The sequence below is a fragment of the Myripristis murdjan genome, chromosome 19 (genome assembly GCF_902150065.1).
Source record: "Myripristis murdjan chromosome 19, fMyrMur1.1, whole genome shotgun sequence".
In the NCBI taxonomy this organism is placed as follows: Eukaryota; Metazoa; Chordata; class Actinopteri; order Holocentriformes; family Holocentridae; genus Myripristis; species Myripristis murdjan.
In genome coordinates this window covers 13,989,757-14,012,067 of record NC_043998.1, presented here as the reverse complement: position 1 = coordinate 14,012,067, position 22,311 = coordinate 13,989,757, and the positions used below count along the sequence as shown (strand labels likewise).

General features: G+C 41.1%; 2 protein-coding genes across 5 annotated transcripts; both read left to right on the top strand.

The window, feature by feature from the left end:
• The first annotated feature begins 124 nt into the window (after nt 1–124).
• On the top strand, nt 125–5,936 carry atpaf2 (ATP synthase mitochondrial F1 complex assembly factor 2). Its single transcript, XM_030077879.1, has 8 exons — nt 125–550; nt 651–695; nt 965–1,113; nt 1,355–1,452; nt 1,599–1,679; nt 1,791–1,903; nt 2,054–2,169; nt 4,956–5,936. Exons 1-8 carry the CDS (start codon nt 424–426, stop codon nt 5,091–5,093), a joined length of 867 nt encoding a protein of 288 aa, XP_029933739.1. The 5' UTR covers nt 125–423; the 3' UTR covers nt 5,094–5,936.
• Nucleotides 5,937–6,272: 336 nt separating this feature from the next.
• tom1l2b (target of myb1 like 2 membrane trafficking protein b) lies at nt 6,273–21,874 on the top strand. 4 transcript variants are annotated; one of them, XM_030077627.1, is made up of 16 exons: nt 6,273–6,365; nt 6,823–6,907; nt 7,670–7,748; nt 8,438–8,587; nt 10,699–10,833; nt 10,996–11,148; nt 11,418–11,534; nt 11,743–11,876; nt 11,978–12,029; nt 13,531–13,539; nt 14,498–14,666; nt 15,672–15,798; nt 15,968–16,043; nt 17,635–17,694; nt 18,690–18,726; nt 18,844–21,874. In XM_030077627.1, the coding sequence occupies exons 1-16, from the start codon at nt 6,314–6,316 to the stop codon at nt 18,990–18,992; spliced, it is 1,584 nt and encodes a 527-aa protein (XP_029933487.1). In that variant the 5' UTR covers nt 6,273–6,313; the 3' UTR covers nt 18,993–21,874. The 4 variants fall into 4 exon arrangements, with proteins under 4 accessions (XP_029933487.1, XP_029933489.1, XP_029933488.1 ...); XM_030077629.1 differs by lacking the exon at nt 17,635–17,694; XM_030077628.1 differs by lacking the exon at nt 13,531–13,539 and having other exon boundaries at nt 18,844–18,992.
• The last annotated feature ends 437 nt before the right edge of the window (nt 21,875–22,311 follow it).

Sequence of the window (22,311 nt, the reverse complement as noted above, 5' to 3'; positions counted from 1 at the left end):
CTCATTGGTTTGTTTTGCGGAAGGCTTTCTGGGACATTCCTCGTTGTAGTTTTTTTATTTTACGAGACGGTGACGTTGTGGATTGTGTAGAGGCACTCTAAAGACTACAAGTCCCAGCAATGACATATAAAAAATACAATTCTGTCATACGCGGAAGGTCAAACGCATGCTTTTGAGCGAACCTGCTTGTTTTGGACACCGGGGAAGATGCTGCGTTTGGGATAAAGTAGGAAAATAGCGATTTTTTAAATTAGTAGCCGGCGAGAACTCTAACATTCGCTCGTGTAAACACAATGCTACATCCAGTTAGTGAGTAAGGAACTATATTACAGCCACTAAATAGGTAGCCTTGCTTGTCGACCTCCTTCTCAGGGTGGCATTAAGCTAAATTCTTAAATATACCGCCATTTATTACCTGCCGCTATGTTGAGGAGCCTTGTCAAACTGCAGAGTCGTGTAGGAAATGTCCTTTCACTCAGCAGTGTGTGCCCAAGAGGCCAGCTCTGTAAAATCCCACTGAATCACAAGGCATACTCCACAGCCACATCAGGTAAGAAAGCCCTGGCTGCGGTGCATTGCAGCATGCATGGACCTAAAGGTTGACTGATGTGATATATTTTTATTTTATTTTATTTTTTTGCCATTAACAGAGAGGAAGAAATTTTATGAAGATGTCAGCATCTCCCAAGGTGAAGGTATGTTGTCAGATGTTCTATCTTATACATTTTAAATCGAGAGATCAACGCCCTTGTGTCTGTCTGTGTCATACAATTGAAATTGTGTCCAAGGTATTAACTATAACTTTTGTATTTAATGTTAAGGCCCTAAGTGCTTTAATGAGGGTGGTGTGCCATCAAGGAAACTACATGATTCAGTATTCTCACTGTTCTTTTTTCCAGGACATTTTGTCAGTCATACTGTCCCTTTTTTTAAATTTATTTATTTATTTTTTAAATTTGTTTAGGTGGCTTGTATGAGATCAACCTAGACCGGAGGAAACTGAAAACGCCAGGAGGGAAGCTGTTCACCGTGCCAAATGAAGCCCTGGCCATCGCCGTGGCAACCGAGTGGGATGCTCAGAGGGACACGCTCAAGTTCTACACCATGCATCTGGTGCGGACTTGGACAGAATGGGATTTAGTACGATTTAGTTAGCGATTTAGTTATGTAATGATCATGTTTGCACTGACCCAGATTCTCTGGTGTGCAGACATAAAAACACACAATGATTCCAAGCAAAAGCAATGCCTTGAAGTTTTGGCATGTTATTGTCAACATTTATACCAATAAAAAAATGTGAAAATGAGAAATGAAATGAAAGAGACAGACGACTAATGGTACTTTTTTCCTGTAGACTACACTGTGCAACACAGCTATAGACAATCCCACGCAACGTGACAAGGACCAGATGATCAAAGCTGCGCTCAAGTTCCTGGAGACCGATACTATCTGGTATGCTTCTTATTTCTCCATTGGCATGAGCCTGTTGAATTAGAGTCTAAAGTAGTCACTCGGAGTTCTCTAAAAATGATGATTTTCAGGTAGCATTTGCAGTTGTAGTGGTTGTAAATGTCAGCAGTGTTGCTGTTTCCCTGCAGTTACAGAGTAGAGGAGCCTCTCGGTTTGGTTGAGCTACAGAAGAATGAGTGGGACCCTGTGCTGCATTGGGTAGAAGACAGGTAACTGAATACTGCTTTAATTGCTCCTTGCAGAAAGGCCAAAATTACTTTTAAATTACTCTGATTGTAACAAGTGTTTTTCTAAATGTCAAAACCACACTGCAATTGCAGGTACAATGTAGTTATTGGCTCCTCCTCCAGTATTTTGGGTCCAGAAATCCCAGAGGCAACTAAGGATACATTCCAGCAACACCTCAGTTCTTACAGCTTCTGGTCGCTGACAGGTAAAACATAACAAATTTGGTCTTGGATAAGCACTTTGAACAATTAATGACTCCTTTTGAAAATATGGATTAGTAATATATGATTCTGTACCTTGGTGAAGTACACTGGGTATACAGTGTTATGCACTACTGTGGTTTCAAACTCTGCAGGGCTTGAGTATGTGATCACCCAGCTGAAGTCAGTGGTGCTGTCGTTGGGAGTGATCGACAGACATCTGACTGTTGAACAGGCGGTGCTGCTGTCCAGACTGGAGGAGGAATACCAGGTAGGACAGGAGTAGAGAGCAACATTACTCTGAATGGACATTGTATCTACTCAAATTTTCAGTTATGATTTTAGTATTGTGATGACTGTATGATGCTAAATGGGATGCTAGTTACTGCATTTTTGGCATCAGTATGTCATTGTCCAATCAGATGTGATACCTTGGTGTCGCATCCCGAAGAAGGCAATTTGTGCATAAACCTTGATCTTTAAAAAATAAATACTTTCGCATCAGAGTAAAGAGTGTGCAGCTTCCCTCCTCTGCTTCTCTCACCTTGGTGTAAATACCATAAATGAATGACACCTTGGTTGACACGACTGATAGTGTTTATCTCATTCATCTGTTGTGTTGTCACACAGAGGATCTTTACTTTGAGGGTCAGATTTGTTCTTTCATTTTTACCGAAGATGATTCATGATTCATTGGAAGTGATGTTTCCATCCACTTTTCATTTCTTCCACTATCTGCCACAGAAGAAATACTGAAAGCTTTATCTTTATTTGCACATGTTCTGGGTGTTGGGAACAGCCTCAAAATACAGTATGGTACATATCACGATACATGGATGACTATACCATGTACAGTACAGGCCAAAAGTTTGGACACACCTTCTCATTCAATGTGTTTTCTTTATTTTCATGACTATTTACATTGTAGATTCTAACTGAAGGAATCAAACCTATGAATGAACACGTGGAGTTATGTACTTAACAAAAAAAGGTGAAATAACTGAAAACATGTTTAATATTCTGGTTTCTTCAAAATAGCCACCCTTTGCTCTGATTACTGCTTTGCACACTCTTGGCATTCTCTCGATGAGCTTCAAGAGGTAGTCACCTGAAATGGTTTTCCAACAGTCTTGAAGGAGTTCCCAGAGGTGTTTAGCACTTGTTGGCCCCTTTGCCTTCACTCTGCGGTCCAGCTCACCCCAAACCATCTCGATTGGGTTCAGTTCCGGTGACTGTGGAGGCCAGGTCATCTGCCGCAGCACTCCATCACTCTCCTTCTTGGTCAAATAGCCCTTACACAGCCTGGAGGTGTGTTTGGGCTCATTGTCCTGTTGAAAAATAAATGATGGTCCAACTAAATGCAAACCGGATGGGATGGCATGTTGCTACAGGATGCTGTGGTAGCCATGCTGGTTCAGTGTGCCTTCAATTTTGAATAAATCCCCAACAGTGTCACCAGCGAAACACCCCCACACCATCACACCTCCTCCTTCATGCTTCACAGTGAGAACCAGCCATGTGGAATCCATCCGTTCACCTTTTCTGCGTCTCACAAAGACACGGCGGTTGGAACCAAAGATCTCAAATTTGGACTCATCAGACCAAAGCACAGATTTCCACTGGTCTAATGTCCATTCCTTGTGTTTCTTGGCCCAAACAAATCTCTTCTGCTTGTTGCCTCTCCTTAGCAGTGGTTTCCTAGCAGCTATTTGACCATGAAGGCCTGATTCGCACAGTCTCCTCTTAACAGTTGTTCTAGAGATGGGTCTGCTGCTAGAACTCTGTGTGGCATTTATCTGGTCTCTGATCTGAGCTGCTGTTAACTTGCGATTTCGGAGGCTGGTGACTCGGATAAACTTGTCCTCAGAAGCAGAGGTGACTCTTGGTCTTCCTTTCCTTTAAATGTGTCCCCACTTGGGGACACATTTAAAGTTTTTGCAATTTTCCGGACTGACTGACCTTCATTTCTTAAAGTAATGATGGCCACTCGTTTTTCTTTAGTTAGCTGATTGGTTCTTGCCATAATATGAATTTTAACAGTTGTCCAATAGGGCTGTCGGCTGTGTAGTAACCTGACTTCTGCACAACACAACTGATGGTCCCAACCCCATTGATAAAGCAAGAAATTCCACTAATTACCCCTGATAAGGCACACCTGTGAAGTGAAAACTATTTCAGGTGACTACCTCTTGAAGCTCATGGAGAGAATGCCAAGAGTGTGCAAAGCAGTAATCAGAGCAAAGGGTGGCTATATTGAAGAAACTAGAATATAAAACATGTTTTCAGTTATTTCACCTTTTTTTGTTAAGTACATAACTCCACGTGTTCATTCATAGTTTTGATGCCTTCAGTGAGAATCTACAATGTAAATAGTAAAAAATAAAGAAAACGCATTGAATGAGAAGGTGTGTCCAAACTTTTGGCCTGTACTGTATATCATAATACATTGCACTGCATACAACATACTGCATAACTCCTGGATAGACCAATAAATTCACAATTGTATAATAAACTGGGTGACAAACTGACTCAAAACATTGTAATTCAAAATTTCCATTACAGTTTATGAAGACGGAATTGGCACAGTGCGCTAAAATGTAGCTGTCATAAAATCGTATATAAATGAACTGCATAAATGATACATATTGACACAGGGGGCAAGAAAATTGATAGAGTATTGAGAAAATGTCAACTGTATCAATTTGTTTTTTGTTTTGTTTTGCACAGCTCTAGTTTGCACTAGACATGTCCCTCTTCCTTTTTGTGCGGTAAAGCAATCCAGTAGATTTTCAGTCAAATCTAACTTGGTGGCACATAATGTAAAATTGAGTATAGAGGCTGGTAGGCAGTTTTCTCAGTGAGACTTGTTTGATTACAGTGAAACTACTACTGTCCCAAAATTAATCTGGCAATGTCTTTTTGATTCCTTTTAATTCTACACATCATGCATTAATTTTACATATGAGAAATGCCAAGTCTTGAATTATTGTTTTTCCCACAGAAAGTTCTCTTCTCATTCTCTGCTTCTTTCTTTGCCGTGCTGTGTCTCCTGCACAGATTCAGCGCTGGGGGAACGTGGAGTGGGCCCACGACTACGACATGTATGAGCTGAGGGCACGGACTGCTGCCGGAGCTCTTTTCGTTCATCTGTCGTCCGAGAGTTCAACCGTCAAACGCAAACTTCTGCAGGACTGAGAGTGATGAGGAGCCCTGGGAGCAGCACAGTGTTCAATACACAAACACCAAACTCTTGGAAAACACCCAACAAATCTGCCCTCAAACTACAGGGTAGCCCTGTCTCTGTGGGATTCATTTTATGTATTCATACTTCCAAGAAGACAAAAAAACAAAAAAACAACAACAACACATCCTGTCTGTCCTGGTTAGCGGTGTCAGCTGCTCTGTCGGTGATCAGTTAAAGGGTCAGAGCCATTTCATCCCCAGTGAAATCACACTGGCTGCTTGGCTTTATTTACAGTGTTTATAGGTGGCAGCTGCCAAGTGTGACACCCATGGCTGTGTTTTGAGTCGCTTCTCAGTCATCCGTGACATTTTGGACACTGTGTATGGTTGCATGAGAACAGTGACTAATGTTGTTGTCTGTTTGGCGGCGGAATGTTAATTCCCTCTGCGCTCTTTCTCGCTGCATCTGAATACAGTACAGACCATATGCAGTCCTAACACTAAGCACTTTCCAAATGAACTGTAGTGTATGGAAAGTAAATGGTAAAGGCATACTGTATGTGGGAAAATATCCACACATGCCATTAAAACTACATTAGATACTGTGTTCAGAATATTTTTATGGAATTGGCCAAGTCATTCACACATTCTAGCATTTTCAGCGTGCTGATGCTGAGGGGAAGAATATTGTGCTCAGGATACAGAGATAGCCTGCTCATCAGCATGTTCACAGTACAGCTTCTATACAAAAGCCTAGTTTCAGCAGAAATCTCCCACAGCCTCATCAGGTGGTCATCTTCTTGTGCAAAGTCGACAGTTTTGTTGTTACAGTAAAAATAAATCAACAGAATGGAATAATGTGACTGATGTTTTTCTCTTGTCTCCTTTCCACCAGTTGTCAGATGTTAAAGTTTATCATTGTGAACATAAATTGCAGTGAAAAATGATAATTAAACTGCTATTTGTCCATAATGTGCAGCTTGCATTTTCTGATTAATTATGCAATGTTAAATTGTGACTCAAAACTGTAAGGCATCGTTTTTTTTTTTTTTGTTAATGCAACCTTTGATACCGTTTATTTACAATTGCCCGACTCCTGTGATGGGTGTTCTAGCCGTCCAATCGGATTAACGGTCATGATTTCTTGGCCAATCACATCGCTCGGTGGGCGGAACTTCGCGTACGCTTTCCCAAGAGTCATCCCATGGACTGACTTCTTGTTGTCGAGCAAGATGGAGTTCCTTTTGGGAAATCCTTACAGTACCCCGGTGGGGCATTGCATTGGTACGTAATAACAAAATTCAGAAATGTCATTTTATGCAGACGAATATGCGTGTGCTGGATATATGTATTGCTTGGTTGCCACGGCGTTGTCATTTACTGGCTAGCTACCGTTAGCAAGCTAGCGACAGATCCGTGAAAGAGTTTTCTACAGCTGGTAAGCCACGGTTAGCCGACTAGTGACTGATTACGGTTAGATCTGCTGTGATTACTGCCAACGTTGCAGCTGATAACGAGATAGCGGGCTGTTTTGTGATTATTTAACAAGGTAATATTTACGCTGCGGTCAGTAACGCCACAGAAATAAACAGTCCTGTCTTGAATGACGGCTAACGTTAGCTAAACCAGCTAGCCACCAGGCACCAGTCATCGGTATATTAGCTTAAAAGGTTAGACAGGTATTATGATTAAGTGTATGCACCACCACAGCTGAATATCTCTCTAAATGTGTGTCTTTCAGAGAAAGCCACCGATGGCTCCCTCCAAAGTGAAGACTGGACCCTGAACATGGAAATATGTGACATCATCAATGAAACAGAGGATGGGTTAGTAGCCAGAGACAAATCAATCAATATCCATATCTGTTAATGATTGACTGTCCCTTATGCTCGGGGTGCACACTGCCTTCCTTGTTTGCTTATTGTTCACATAGTACATTACTGCTGCAAGACAAACCAGGAGAGTCATTATTGTCTGTGCCCACCCTTATCTGGCAGACTAAGGGAAGTAGTATTCCTCTTGATTTGTGGGTGGGTTTATCCAAGGCCTCTATCCTTATCTTGCTGCTCCATTAACCTTGTACCAGAAAGCCAGGGTATGAGGTTCAAGTCTTGTTTGATTAGTGGGCTGGAAACTGGATTATGTGACCTTAGCCTACCACACAATATAGCTGGAATTTATAACAAGGGCTTTGGCTTTGCTTTTTCCTCTATGGCGGGCTACTTTCCTAGTAGCTGTCATACACCCACTGCCATGTGGCAAATATGATCTGACAGCAATTGTCTGTTCCTCAGTAAATTATTAATCTTACTGTAGACGGATCAGAGTGTAAAGAGTGAGATTCTGACAAGGCAATGATTAATTAGCATATGCTCAACAGCTAGAAAGTTCATTTTCCATTCTTGTATGTGCTGCTTCCTGTCTATAAGAGTCAAAACACTTTTTATACTCCTCAGCCTGTACGTTACAAATGTGTTTATTAGTCTGGAATGTCTTATCAGTCCATTTGAGAACATTAGGCATTTGATTCATTGTCATTCTGTATGCTTGTGTGTGTGTTGATGTGTGTGTTTTGTGTGTGTGCGTAGGCCCAAGGATGCTATTAGAGCAGTGAAGAAGAGGCTGAATGGCAACAGGAACTATAGGGAGGTGATGCTGGCTCTCACGGTGAGTGCTTGGGTGGGAGTACAGATAGATCAAAAGGGGAAGGAGTAATTATCTTTAAAATATGATTCATATTACCAGAAAATAGGTATAGCCCCTGAATCATTCTTCATTACAGTCATTTAATAAAACGTTATAACTACAACAATGCCAACGTTGCAGCCAGCTTCAGCAGTGCTTGCTGAAACTGAGATCAGTTTTCTTTGTTGTGAAGATTAGTGTGTCTGCTACTTGTTTACCTTTGGGTGTTGACTGTTGGAACCATATGACTTTGGTTAAGCACTACAAACAAATACTGGACAGGCACATCCTTCTGTCGATCCAGTTTACTAAAGTGTTATCAGGCTATTACGAGCCTGATAACACTTTATTGCATGCAGGGATAGGCTCCAGCCACCCATAAGCCTGACTAGACATAAACCGTTATGCAAAATGAATGACTGAAAAATAAAAAGGCTCAGTATTGTTTTGTGAGTGCTTGCACCACACTATGCAAAGACAAGAACATTTAAAGACACTAGATTCTTGTATTATGGCATTTGAAACTTATTGGTGCAAATTTTGAGTGTTTTGTGATCCAAATAGCAGACCTCAGGTGAATCTCAATCAGAGAACTAGCACTGACTTGACTGTAAGAAGTTTTTGGTTATTGTCTGTAGCATGTTTGAAACTCGTTGCTCCTTTCCTATCAGGTCCTGGAGACATGTGTGAAGAACTGCGGCCATCGTTTCCACGCGCTCGTCACCAGCAGGGACTTTATCGATGGCGTCCTTGTTAAAATCATCTCCCCTAAAAACAACCCTCCCACCATTGTCCAAGACAAAGTTCTCGCCTTGATTCAGGTATGGAGGGGATAAAAAATAACCTTTCATGCACCTCTTCTATTGTATAGTCAGTGCATCATGCAAAATAATAATAATAATAATAATAAAAACTTTCAAATTTTAGTTTCTCTTGGTGACAACACTGGCACCTATTATAATGTTCTGTTGCTGCTCCAGAAAAGAAGGGCCTTCTACAATTGAGACAGGTGTGCATTATGAGGCCTAGGTGTTTATTACAGTACATGTGGTGGTGCAGCAGTGCAGGGGGTGCCCTGTCATCCCCAGGCTGAGCCTCGGGGAATGTACAGAGTCTCCAGGGCTTCAAGTCAAGAGCATCTCTAGTTACCTGGTCCAGCTCAGGTAACCCTGGCAGGCTCAAGTGGGCCACTCTTATTTCCTTCCGGGAGGCCATGTGACTATAGCTGCAGCATGGGTCCACGAGGGAACCATGGTTTTATCTGTTCAAAAAATCAATACAGCAGAGTTTTACAACATTGTTTTTTGCAATACTGTATTGATTCCCTTTATGTGTGATTTTATGACAGCTACATTATAGTGCACTGTGTCAAATCAGTGCATTGTGTTAATTCTGTTGTCACCCAAATTATAATAACATTGTATATGTTATTGGTCTACCAAGGTGTCATACTGTAGGTTGTATTTTAAAGGACCACACCAGTGATTCTGTATGTTTAGTGTAATATTGACAAAAGTGTATATGTTTCATGTTCCTGCTAATCTTTTTCCAAAGCGAGCAGTCACATTTTAGAACTCTGATATCATCTTTCCTACCTTTTATCCAGATGTTTGTTTCCATTCATTCCACTATGATATGAAAATGAACTTTGAGAGACTTCAATCTTTCTTCACACCAGAATTCTGTCACCATAATAAAGTCGTCCATATTAGTTTTCCTAATAGCAGTGTTGTATTTTAATGGCTTGAAATTAGTTTCAATGAGACTGTCCCTCTGTTGGAAAATAGTCACTGGGGAAACGTTTGCTTTACACAGTGTAGGATCCATTGTTATTGATTATTAGCCATGGAACTAGTTCTTGGGAAAACGTTTGCTTTACACAGCTCATTATCAGCTCTTTAGTTTATGAATGCAGACGATTTTGTTAAACGCAAAAACATTATCAGGTGGGTATTTCAACCAAAAAGTTATGTTGATTAAATGTTGTGAAATCTTTAGTTACCCTGCATGATTTGCAAAACGGTTTGTTGCAGTGTAAAATGTGGGTCACTTGTAGTAACTATGCCAAACATTCAAAATCACTGGTGTCGTCCTTTAAGCTCTAATTATACATTTTCAGTCAAATATGTAGAGTATCCCAATGTATTTTGATTCAGATCATACTGTAATAACGTATTGTATCCTGAGATCCTTCCCAGGGTTCAGTGAGTCATTTCATGGGAGTACTGGTTAGAAAAGCAAGCTTGTGACAGGAAGACCAGCTGGGAAAATCCACATGAGAGAATTTAGCAAGTAATGCTCTCCCCTCCCTCACTGACTACTGTCAACATGTGTTTGAGCAAGACACTTAATCCCCAGTTGGCCAGCAGCAGAAGACCGTGGTTGTGTTGTGCAGCAGCCAGGTGTGAATCAGTGTGTGTGGACCTTTGTGTGTATGAAGCATTGAGTGGCTGAAAACAAGTACATCATAGCTGAAGTCATCCTACCCTTGGTTATAGCACATCCAGACAGACATAATCCAAACTATTCATCAGCTCTCTAAGTATGGATTTGGATCAAATTAGCTTGAGGTTTTAAGTAACTAGGCAAGCGCTCTCTTAGTCCAAGAATCAATGTTGCCTCCAGTGTCCTCATAAATGTACCTACTTTTTTGTTTTTTCAAGAGTGTTTCATGTCTTTCATCTGTTGTTTTGGTGCAGTCTAGCTTTAGCCTGCCCACTGCCACAACAGAAGCCAAGAGCTTTGTGGTTTGCCGAGAGAATGTATTCAAGGCACACAAAAAGAAATGATCAGAGAACAGGCTTGTTTTACTATACTCTGTCATCCCGTACTTTGTCTGCTGTCAGTCCTCCATTGAGCCTTTTGTTTTTGTTTTGTCTCAGCCTTGTCTCTTAACCCTTTGCTTGCCATCCTATGCCGTGTCCTCCCTCAGGCGTGGGCTGACGCGTTCAGGAGTAGTCCAGACCTCACAGGCGTGGTCCACATCTATGAGGAGCTGAAGAGGAAAGGCATCGAGTTCCCCATGTCAGACCTGGAGACCCTGTCACCCATACACACACCTCAACGGGTATGGGAGCTAAACTGTGTGCTTGTGGTAAATGATGTCAGCGTAAGCTCTTAGCATGATTATCTTTCCAGCTAATTTGTTGCATTCAGTGCAGGCATAATGACTTTTTTTTTTTTTTTTAACTGAAACCATTGTGGTGTTTCTGTTCTGTCTTTTTGCCAGCTGGCATCTGCCCCAGAGGGTGATAGTGCTCTACACAAGTACACCACCCAGCCCCAGCCCCAGCCCACACAACACACTGTCCCCCCGGCCTACAGCACCCCGCAGGTCCCCAACATCCACGCCTCTGGATCCATCAACCCAACACCTGAACAGGTACACTGCTATTCCTGTAAACAAACACACTGAAACTGGACTCTGCTGCAAATAGTGGAGTCCAGTTTAATCTGACCACTAGCACCATGCTGGCTATCAGATGTCAGCATCCATCTCTACATCATAATATCTTGTGGGGCTGGGCAATATGTCCATGTTACACTGATATTTCAATTAATCAAAATGTGGCAAAGTGAAAGAGGTTATTGCTTTCTCTGTCAGCTTGCCTCTTGTTAGGCATATTCTGAGTTTATTCCCTTGTTCTCCAGATCTGCCGGCTGCGCAGCGAGTTAGACATTGTGCGTGGGAACACCAAGGTGATGTCCGAGATGCTGACTGAGATGGTACCAGGACAGGAGGACCCTTCAGACCATGAGCTGCTGCAGGTTAGGTTGTCTGGAATTGTGTGTAATAACTTGTCTGTACATATGCAAGAATATGTGCTCCAGCATGACTATAACACAGGAATGGACAGACACAAAAATGTATTGATATCAATTCAAAGGTTGAAATGTTGGAGGAAAATTAAGTAACCTGAGGCCACCAGAGGGGGCTATACACTCCAAAAAAGTGTGTGTTTGTGTGTGCATGCAGGAGCTGAATAGGACTTGCAGAGCCATGCAGCAGAGGATAGTGGAGCTCATCTCCTGCGTCTCCAACGAGGAGGTGACCGAGGAGCTGCTGCACGTCAACGACGACCTCAACAACATTTTCCTACGCTACGAAAGGTAAGAACACATCAACACATCGCTGCCAAACATCGCTTCTTTGCAAAGATTTGACTACTTCAGCTGAACAGTTTCCTTTACCCCGCCTTTTTCTTCCTCAGGTATGAGAGATTTAGGTCTGGGAGGTCTTCTGCTCAGAGTGTCAACAATGGGGTGAGTTGGCAGTTAGCACCTCAGGTCGTGAAATAAACAATATTTGTGTCACTCCTTTACCTCTCCTGGTTGAAACCAAGGAATGTATTAAAAGAAGGAAGGCACACGTTGCATAGAGTCAGCAAACTAATTTGTACTTGAGCCAAATTTTGGTGCCACTATTATTAAAGTCAGTGGAGTGGGCACAGGAAACCCCACTATAAACCACTGTACTGTATTTGTTTGAACATTGACAGGAAAGAAATATGAATGTATAACAAAACACACTTTACACAATGCAGACTGGTTGTTTTTTTTTTTTTTTTGGTTTTGTTTTGTTTGTTTTTTTCCCCAATGTGTGCATTAGCAATGGTCTCAAAACATCAGAACTCTGTCCAGCAGCTGCACAGGGCCCAGCTCTAGCCCTGTTCAGTTGAGTAGTTTCAGGCATAAACATATGAGCTTAGTTTGACTCTTCAAATATATGGAGTCAAGAGTCTCAGTTTGAGCTGTCATTAGCTTCAGGGTGTCTGCAGGTCCTTTAAAAAGTCTAAAATTTCTTAAATTCAATTTAGCAAATATAAGGAGGACTCATAAGTCATTGAATTTATGAGGTATTAATTTCCACAGAAACATGTTATCTAATTTCATTTACCCATCTTTTAATTTATTTTGTAAAAAACTCAAGCTGTTCTGCATGAATTTCTGCATTTCTGATGTTACAAGGATCTAAACCTACCACTGAACCTAATACTTTCTTTATATTTACATGATAGACTTAACCTGTTAGGGAAATGCCTTTTGCAGATTACTCACGTTACATTTGCTATCTAGACTAAAGGAGTCGGTTAGAAACATGTAGTCAATAACCAAACATAGTCCTACCTGAAACTAACCTTGGCAAAAGATCACATATATTGTACTTACCTTCACACTTCCTGCAATGCTCATTTCAATAAGAAAAAGATGATTTATTCCCAAAAACGAGTCTTAAAGTTTGTTAAAATTTATCTTGAAAAGGTCTTAAATTTTTAATTTAACTTTTTGATACCTGTAGACACCCTGTAGCTGACCTCAACAAAATGGTATTGTTGCTAGCCACATCTAAATTAGTCTAAAATGTAAACTCAAAGGAAATTTAATCAATATATCAATTATGAGCTAGTTACAAGTATAACAAATTACAAAATATGCCAACACCTGGCTGTGATTTAATGTCCTTTCCTTTCATACGTTCCTTAGTTGAAACACCTGTTTGATTACTCTCAGCTACGTCTTCTTTGCTACTATTACAGCTTCCATAGCATGGCCTTTTTCTGCAAAAGTTTTCTCATTCTTTGATGTCTGCCCTTTCAGTGTCAAGTGTCCAGGGTTGCATGTTACACATGTTACATTGTCAATCAGCCTGTTCAGTGTCTTTCAAGTGCTGTTACCATGCCAGTACATTGTGTTTGGACACACAGGCATGTTAATGGTATTTATTATGTTTCTTCCTTTTCTGTTCTGTGTCTTTTATGGCTAGCTGAGGCAGGCAAGTATGAAAATATTGTCACCCTCTAAATAATTAGCACCATGTGTTTCATTATTTTGACCCCAGAGGAGCTGTTGAAACATGGCTAAATAATATGGGCCCCACCCCCAGCAAGATGTTTGCCCCATATGGCATGTTTTGACCACACAGTCCCCAACAGTAAATGTCCCAAACCCGGAGGCAGATTGATATTGATTGATATATGATGGTAGTGTAGTGAACATGTCCCCTAGAATAACTGACCCGCACTCAAATTAGATTTGCAATTTCTCCAGCAATCACAGTTTGAGATGTATGCAAAGTAATGGTAGATGTCAAAATCAACTAAGCGACTCCTTCAGAACCCAGAGATTCAATCTTCCCTCCTCCCTCCCTGCTGTTTCTCTACCTTCTTAAGGGGATTGTTTTATCCTTAACACCCAGAGCACTGGTAATCGCTACGGTAACTCAAAGTACTGTCAAGAATTAAATGACAAGTATGTGAGTTTCATGGTTTTGCATCATTCTTTTCTGTTGTCACACCCATTTTCTCTAAGCGAATACCTTTGAATCTTAAACATGTCCGTAATGCAGAACAGTGCACTTCTGCTGCTATGGACCCCCTTAAGAAAAAGTGTTGCGTAATGTGCTGCTTTCCTCAGTCATGGACGTTTTCATGCTCTTCTGAAGTGAACCAATAACCTTCCCCAAGAGTCTGCGCTTACTCCTATCATACACCATGTCTTTATGTTTTAATTTAGACCATGCTTTTGGTGTTTATTTGTTTTGTTTTGTTTTGTTTTGTTTTTCAAACCACAATTAAGTTACTGTATAATAACCCTGCTTTTACTCAGCCTTCCACGACAGGATTTGTTTTGCTGCACTTGAGCCAGTGTCCCTACATCATTTTCTCTGCCAATCTATGAAAATTGTGTGCCATCGTTGAAGTGACAGCCATTCCCGCCTCCCTCTTCCCCAGGTCCTTAGCGAGGCTACAGAGGACAACCTCATAGACCTCGGCCCGGGCTCCCCGGCGGTGGTCAGCAACATGCCAAGTGCAGCTCCGACCAGCTTGCCCCCCGCCCTCACTGCCCCCGCAGGTCGACCCGCCTCCCCAGCCTCGCTGGCCTCACGCCTGGCTGGCCTCGGTATGTAACCCCCGCTGCTGGTATCACCCAGCAGGACTGCCACTCATGGTTATTTTCATCATTGATTGATGATTTTTATTTCTTTTTTTAAGTAATCCATTAGTCTATAAAGTGTCAAATATAATGACAAATGCTCATGGGAAATTAGCAGAGTCGAAAGTGATGGGTTCAGATTGCTTCATCACTTTGAGCAATGGCCAAAAAATATTGGAAGTGGAAAATGACTAAAACAATCAGTTCATTATCCAAAATATTCTGTCAGTTGACTCATCATTTTATCACTAGATCGATTCAACACTACTGCACTATAGTGGGCTTTCAAGTGATGTAACACACTTTCTGGCCATAGTGGAAGTCTCAGCAGAATTTAACAGACAAGGTTAATTCCTGTGCAGTTTTTGATTGGGAACTGATCACTGCACCACTGATGCATCTGATTGATTGAGTGTGTTAAGGTAATGTTTGCATGTCAGCGAGCAAACCATGTCATCAGCTCAGCTAACACCACCGTCTAGTTTTACACACATCTGATCATGCAACAAAACCTATCTAGTTGTGGCATGTAGTGGCATGTTAACTTTAGCTGCTTTGATAAATGAGGCTCCTGGGTATTGACCTGGCACACAAAGCCAAAAACCAGCTGTTTATTCAGGTTAACTGAGCTGAATATATAAGCTACACCTAAGTGTTTTGGCACAAAAAGAGAGCAAATACAAGATTGCTATGTAACCTATTTGCATGTTTGGCAACCAGTCAACCTTACTGGGCGATTCACATTTACACACATTAGTGAAATGCTAAGTCATACACATGGGAACACGGCATTCTCATTTGAAATCCTTTAAGTGCAGCCGATTCTCAAATGGACTGCCATGATGGCAGCGGCCATGTTTGTAAGGAGACTTCTGATGCAGTGGCAAGCTCCTTATTATTTGTACCATCAAATTTAGCTTCAAGCTATGCACCAGCTCCATTATTAAAGTGTTTTTGTATTTTCTCCTGCAGATGTGGGTGCAGACAGTGTGAGCGGCACCTTGAGCTCTCTGCCCAGCTGCAGGCCTCCTTCCGCCCAGGACGACTTCGACATGTTCGCCCAAACCAGGACCGGAGCTCTGTCTGAACCACGCAAGACGTAAGGACACACCAAAGTGCCAGGCATCTCGACTCTCTGTGCTGTGATTTAGAGGAAAGTTGAGAACGAATAGATGTTGGCCACCCAGCTGTCAGTACTTTGCTTGCTTTTTGCCTTGAATGAGGAAAATGATTTTTATTTCCAATTCCATGTCCACTTTCTGTCTCAGCACCTCAGCAGAAGACAGCCATGCCGTCGGTGGCCTTCCTCCCACTCTGGATGTACGGCAGCCGACTATAGGAGGGGTGAGTCCACATGACACAGGCTTTCATAATCTCATTGTCAGGCAACCCTTTCATAACTATTTAAATTGGAGTGTGTATGTGTGTATATGTGGGCTGCACCATCATCAAGCAGACATCTTATGCTTTTTAGCATGCTGGTGGATAGACTGCTTTCTTGCCACTAAAATAGTTCACTAATTTAGAAAGTTAGTCAAGACTTACCTTGAAATTTTGTTTTTGTCTTTTCCGCTTCTGACTAATCGCTGTTTACCAGAAGAATATCTAGAACATCCAGGCTATATTCGCAACTTAACTTTTTTTTCTCAATTAACCTTTTAGAAAACTTTCAGTTCCTTTTATTAATGACAGTTTGAGTTGCTTCAGCTCTTGAACAGCTTCAGTAATGCCCTCTCTCTCCCTACTTTTGAGTAATACTCCTCATAAATAACTAACCAGACTGACTGAAGATTACGAGACTCCTCAGTAGTAATGCATGGCTTTGGCATAACACCGTTTTTACACTTCATGTGACTGAGCTGTCAAACAGGTTGGGAAATTAACACCGCATTAACAGCACGCGGCAAATTTTCATCTCTGACTGTGGCTGATGAGCTAAGGTGCAATCACACCAACAGGTTTTTTCTTTAATCCAAAGCATGGTTGCAAAGTTGACCTTGTTATATTTTTTTATTTTATAGGTTCACACCAACCAATTACAAGTACGCCAGGGCTTGTAAACAAACATACCTAAAGTAAAGCATGATGGATTTAATTTACCCTCATGCCAGTAAAGAATCTATGAGGAAAGCTGAATTTGATCATCAATCTGGGCTGCGTGTTTCTCATTTGTTCTCTTTGTTATACTACATGTCAACACCATTCTCCTCGTACCCAGAAGACCTTGTGTTTTCAGTTTTTTTTTTTCCTGTAGTTGATCGTGATTACATTTCCTGCCTAATAAAAAAGCATCACATTTAAAGAGGAATGAGACTCGCATTTTCACATGTCTCGGTTTGGTTATTTGGTGCCACCCAAGTTCCCATCACATTGTTCTTACCTGAACCAAACCAAAGGAGTAAATGCTCCATAATCTGAACAATCCATTCCAAACTAGTGTGTCTAGTCTATCAGCCACTTTGACACAGAAATACACATTTTTTGAGGTTGTTTCTTATGCTAAAAAACCATGCTTTCTGGGTAAAATGAATAAACTTGCTGGATTCTGCCAGCCTCTGGTCACTGGACCCTAAAAGTTAATTTCCTGCTCTGCTGTCATACATGATGCTGTTTGCTGTATTCACCCTTAGCGGCATTACATGGCATGCCCAGCTTTATCCACATAGTGTCGGGCGCTGCATTTGCTTCTCGTGTGAGGGTGGATTGCTCCTTAAAGCTTTGTCACACAAATCAGCGGGTGTGATGTGCGTTTCCATTCCATCTCATGTTAATTGTTTGTTGTTTTTTTTTCCCCCACACATGCATTCTTAAGTTACATTTAAGTTACTACTGAATTTCATTGAAGTCGTATTTTCTGTTTTGTTTGGGGTGGGGTATTTCTGTTGTGGCTTTGCTGCCCGTGGCCACCCGTGGCGGTCTCGGTGTTGCCCCCTAGGGTGTCGGCGGCCAGTCCTCTGTCATGGATGACATAGAGGAGTGGCTGTGTACTGACGTGGTGAGACCATCATGATTTTATTTCTGCCTGCTCTGTTTTCCTTTCTTTCTCCTTTTTATTCTATGCTGTTCCCTTATCTTTTTTTTTTTTTTTTTTTACTGACTGGTTTTTGAAGCCAGAAAGTAACATTATTCCTGTTCCTTTGCTTTTTTCTCCATTACATTTCCTCACTCTTTGACCAATCACACGTCTGAACCATAGCTTTCCTCTGTAGTTACTAACCGTGTGCTGTGAGGACAAACTGACATTACAGGAAATTTATGAAATGAGCATAATGCCTTAAAATGGAAATACATGCCTTTTGCACAAAAAAGGAGAAATGCTTTTTCCCACCACAACTGTAGTTCATGAAGGAGACATGACTCTAAACAAGTTATTTCTACTATATTAAGCTTTTATTTTTAGGATTTTATTTTTCAGCCACTACAAAATCGTTACCCTCACCTCAACTAAATGGTTTCAGAGGCCCAAACCTATCCCTACCATTGACCTCAGTTGTTTTAGTTGCCTTAACCATTAACCATTTCCCTTTTTAAACATGATTAAAAAGTAGAAAGCAGTGTGTTTAGCGCTCAAGATTGTGCCATAATCCAATTTGTGCTGTAGGGATGTAATCTTCACATAATTTGCGTCCTTAACATGTGGACCCAAATTATGCATTTCAAGAGGTTGTGCTCATTTCAAGTTTTTTGAGAGGGTGTGGCATTATGGAGTGGGAATGTCTGGTGGTTTTGGTGGGGGAGACAGCTGGTGTGTTTGATTTGGTGTTCAGTTTAATATAGGCACACTTTTGGGTGAGTGATAATGCGTGAACATCAGCCTTTTTGTCATGTGATATACCTGACTGGAAAATATGAAAAATCTGTGGTAAGGTTCATGTCTAATTTTGGGCTTCTGTACATCGAGCAAAATACTATCAGGGAGTTTCAGTGGTTTGCAGTGGGTCAAGTCAGATTTGCTCCTGAATGTGACTCAGTGTACTTTCTTTTCAACAGAAAGGAGACGAGGGCGAGGAAGGCGTGACAAGCGAAGGTGAGACGACTCTTTTGATATATTTTCTGCTTTGTTCAGCCGCGTTTTGGCAGCTCTTGAGCATAACCTTCAAATTCCACCTCTCTTTTATTTTCTTCTCCTCCGCATATCCTCCAGAGTTCGACAAGTTCCTAGAGGAGCGGGCCAAAGCTGCAGAGATGGCTCCCAGCCTACCATCGCCACCCAATGGCGACCCCGGGGCAGCGCAGGGAACCCCGAGCCGCAAGAAGCCAGAAAGACCAGAGGACACTCTCTTCGCCATGTAGAGCTTTGACCTTTCACCCCTTAGCCCCGACCAGCCCGAGCAGTGACATCCCGGGACGGACTGACTCGACACACACTCACACACACATTCACCCTCATTCGGAGTCCTCCATCACCGCACCGCCAGCTTAACACTACAGAGATTTTTTTTGTTTTTGTTTTGTGGTTTTGTCTCCGTTTAAAAGGGTATCTTTCATGTTGTCGGTTAAGTTCTCACCAGAGAAAGGGAAGACCCGACTAATTGTTTATTTTGATGCACTACCAGATGGCAGATCTCACCCACACAGACCGGGGAGACATCGAGGCTCCTTTGTGTGTGAAGGATCTGCCTTTGTGGATTTTCTCAGCCTCTTGTTGGACTGTAGAGAAACAACAGCAAAGCTTCACGTCCGTTAATCCCGATTATACGATATAGAACTCAATAGAGGTGCACTTTTGTTTTAGGGTATCAGTGTCCTGCCCAGGCTCTCACTGCATGTATTAACACCATCATCCTTGACCGTTTCAGTTTGTTACCTCCAAACAGACCAAACACAAATAGTAGGGATTTGCTCTTATTGTCGATGATAGGGAAATTCCCGTCAGGCAGTAGCTCTGAGCATTCCCTCAAGGATAAATATTGTTTCAGTGTTTGTATCGACCCCGGTGCATTTGCTCCATGTGATTTAACAAAGTCAGTCTTGATTGAGTCTTGGTTTTGTTGTATAATTGTAAATGACAAATGTCAAGTTTATTAGTCTTGTGTATATTTAAGCACTCTGCGTACAGGGAGATTTTTGATTTAAAGTAGATTGTGTAAAGGGCATAGGAGCCTGCTTATCTTTCCAGCTGCTGTCACAAAAAGGAATTTACCTCACAGGGGTAGGCGTTCTCACAAGGAAAGGGAATAGGAAGCATTTGGAAATTTTACAATAGCTCATTTATAAGAAACGGTGAATGCATTGCCACGGGCATGCAGTTTTCAAGCGACAGGCAAAATGACAGATCATACAGTACAAGCAAATGGGTTGGTTTACCCTCCGCAGAATCTGCCTTTTCATGTTGTAGTTTTCTTTTTGGACCGAGTGAATTCGGGGTGTTGGATGATGATTAGTTTGGTCACAGCAAAGTAAGATTTGTTTTATGCAGTTTTTATTGCTATTTGAGCTGTTTTGTAGGAAGTTGATCTTTATCAAAAACAGCAGTAGCACTAGTGCTATTATAAACCATCTAATTATCCTTCTGCTGAACAGTACTGCTTAATTTCTATCTATGAAATCATCTGTATGCTGACAATAGTTACAAATTTTGTTCATGTCATGAATTAATGATTAAATTGACAGGAAATGAAATGTTGTGAGTTGAGGGCCAGTGAAAGTTGTTTTTTTTTTTTTTTTTTTTTAGGAGGGCTAGCTGAAGGGACACATAACGTCATTGGTAAAGTTTTAACTCCTGTTTGAGTAGATTGCGCTGTATGTTTTGTGTTGTACTGAAATTTAATTTGCAGGACCAAATTTGTGCTTTTTTTTTTTTTCAGATGTGATAAAAAGGTCACAGAATGAATGGATGGTATTCTGGGTTGCTCCTACACAGTTGGTTCCCAGGCTTTTAGGTCTCGAAATTCACAGCTTTGCCGTATGAATTGAGTAGTGACGTTATGAAAGCTGTACTGCGCATTATTTTGGTGCAATTCTCCTTTATTTCTTTATGCTGACATCTTAAAAGGCCTGACCTTTCAATACGACATTTGTTTTCAGAAATGAGCCGGCTGCAGACACAGAGCTACAAATGAGACATTTGCACTTGACAATAATAAATGCAACCGTGTTACACAATCACAACAAGCTTCGACACAGCCGCACACACTCGATAGTGGCACTACCTTTCACCTCGTACTGTAGATCAGATCAGAGGAGCATTTAACCAGTCATAAACTGTAATTAACAAGAAATGCTGGGGAAATATTTGAGTATAGAAGTAATTTATTCAGCATTATTTTTTTTTCCCTCAGATCTCAGTATTTTAAAATCATTTTATTGTACAAAGGGAATGAGAATTAACTACTTTGTGGGACAGGATGAGAAATTGTCACCTTTTTTTGCTTTTGTTTATGGAGTTCAGATATTTGTTTTTTCGTTTCCTACATTGCTGCTGGCTAATGTCTTATGGTTTGTAATAGTTTTGTGGATATTCTTGTTGATTGAGTGCATCACTACCGTAACTACATGCTCATAGTTTATGCTGTGCAACAGATCACAGAGCAGTTCAGCAGTCCACTCAGCAACAGATAATTTGTAGCTATAAGAGAGAATCCTAACAGTCGTGCCCTTTATTTTATGAGGGAAATGTATTTTTACCTAATTCATATTATAAGTTAATGGACAGACTAGCACATGACTAAGTAACATAACAGACGTAAATAACTTCTGAGACACTTTCTACGAAGCAGCAGCATTGCACATTTTGTGAAGGGGAATTTTCTTTGTTAACGTTCCTTTGTTTTTGTGTTAAACGTGTGTGTGTGTGTGTGTGTGTGTGTGAGTGTGAGAAAGAGAGAGAGAGAGAGCCATGCTGTGAGGCAAAAAACACGTTTCGAATCTCATTTGAATGAAAAAGACGCTTCCAAAATGTTTCAGCTGAGAGAATAAATGTTTTACCATCCATAAAGCTGCAGCTTATTTTTCAGCGTGAGCTCTGATGCTGGTTTGAAACCGAATCTCCCAAACCTGTTTTCCACAGAGGAACAATGGTTTTCTTTGTGATTGGGTGATATAAAAAGGGATGCTGATAAGCAAGGCTGTGCTGTGTGACTGCTACTTTACTGAGTTTCCCCACCTCTCATTTCTCTTTGTGTTGTTTGACTTATGCATGAACTCTAATAAAACATTAGCAGAGTGTGATTCACCTCCTGGGTTTGGTCTCTTTTTTTTTTAAATGATCTTTTGGGGCAGACTGCTCAGTGAAATGCCCTCATACTCAGACTCAGTTCAAGACATGGATCAAAAGGTAATATTTTAGAAAAGTAGCCATGCCATCCATTTATCTTTCAGAAATGAGGTTAAATCTATTTTTCATGTCTACCCATGTCTGTTTTTTCATGCCCACTACACTGGACAGCAGAAGTGAGACTGTAAAATGTCTTCAAAATGACATAATGGCTTATCATTTTTATATGGTATTAACCAGGCCTATTATTTTGTTTTTTGTTATTTACAAATGACAAGAATCATGAAATCCTTTCATCAAATTTGTCCTTGTATTTGTATTCCATTTTGCAGCAATGCCAGTATTATCTCAGATAAAATTAAAGTATAGGTTCTTTTTTTTTCTTTTTTGTTAGTA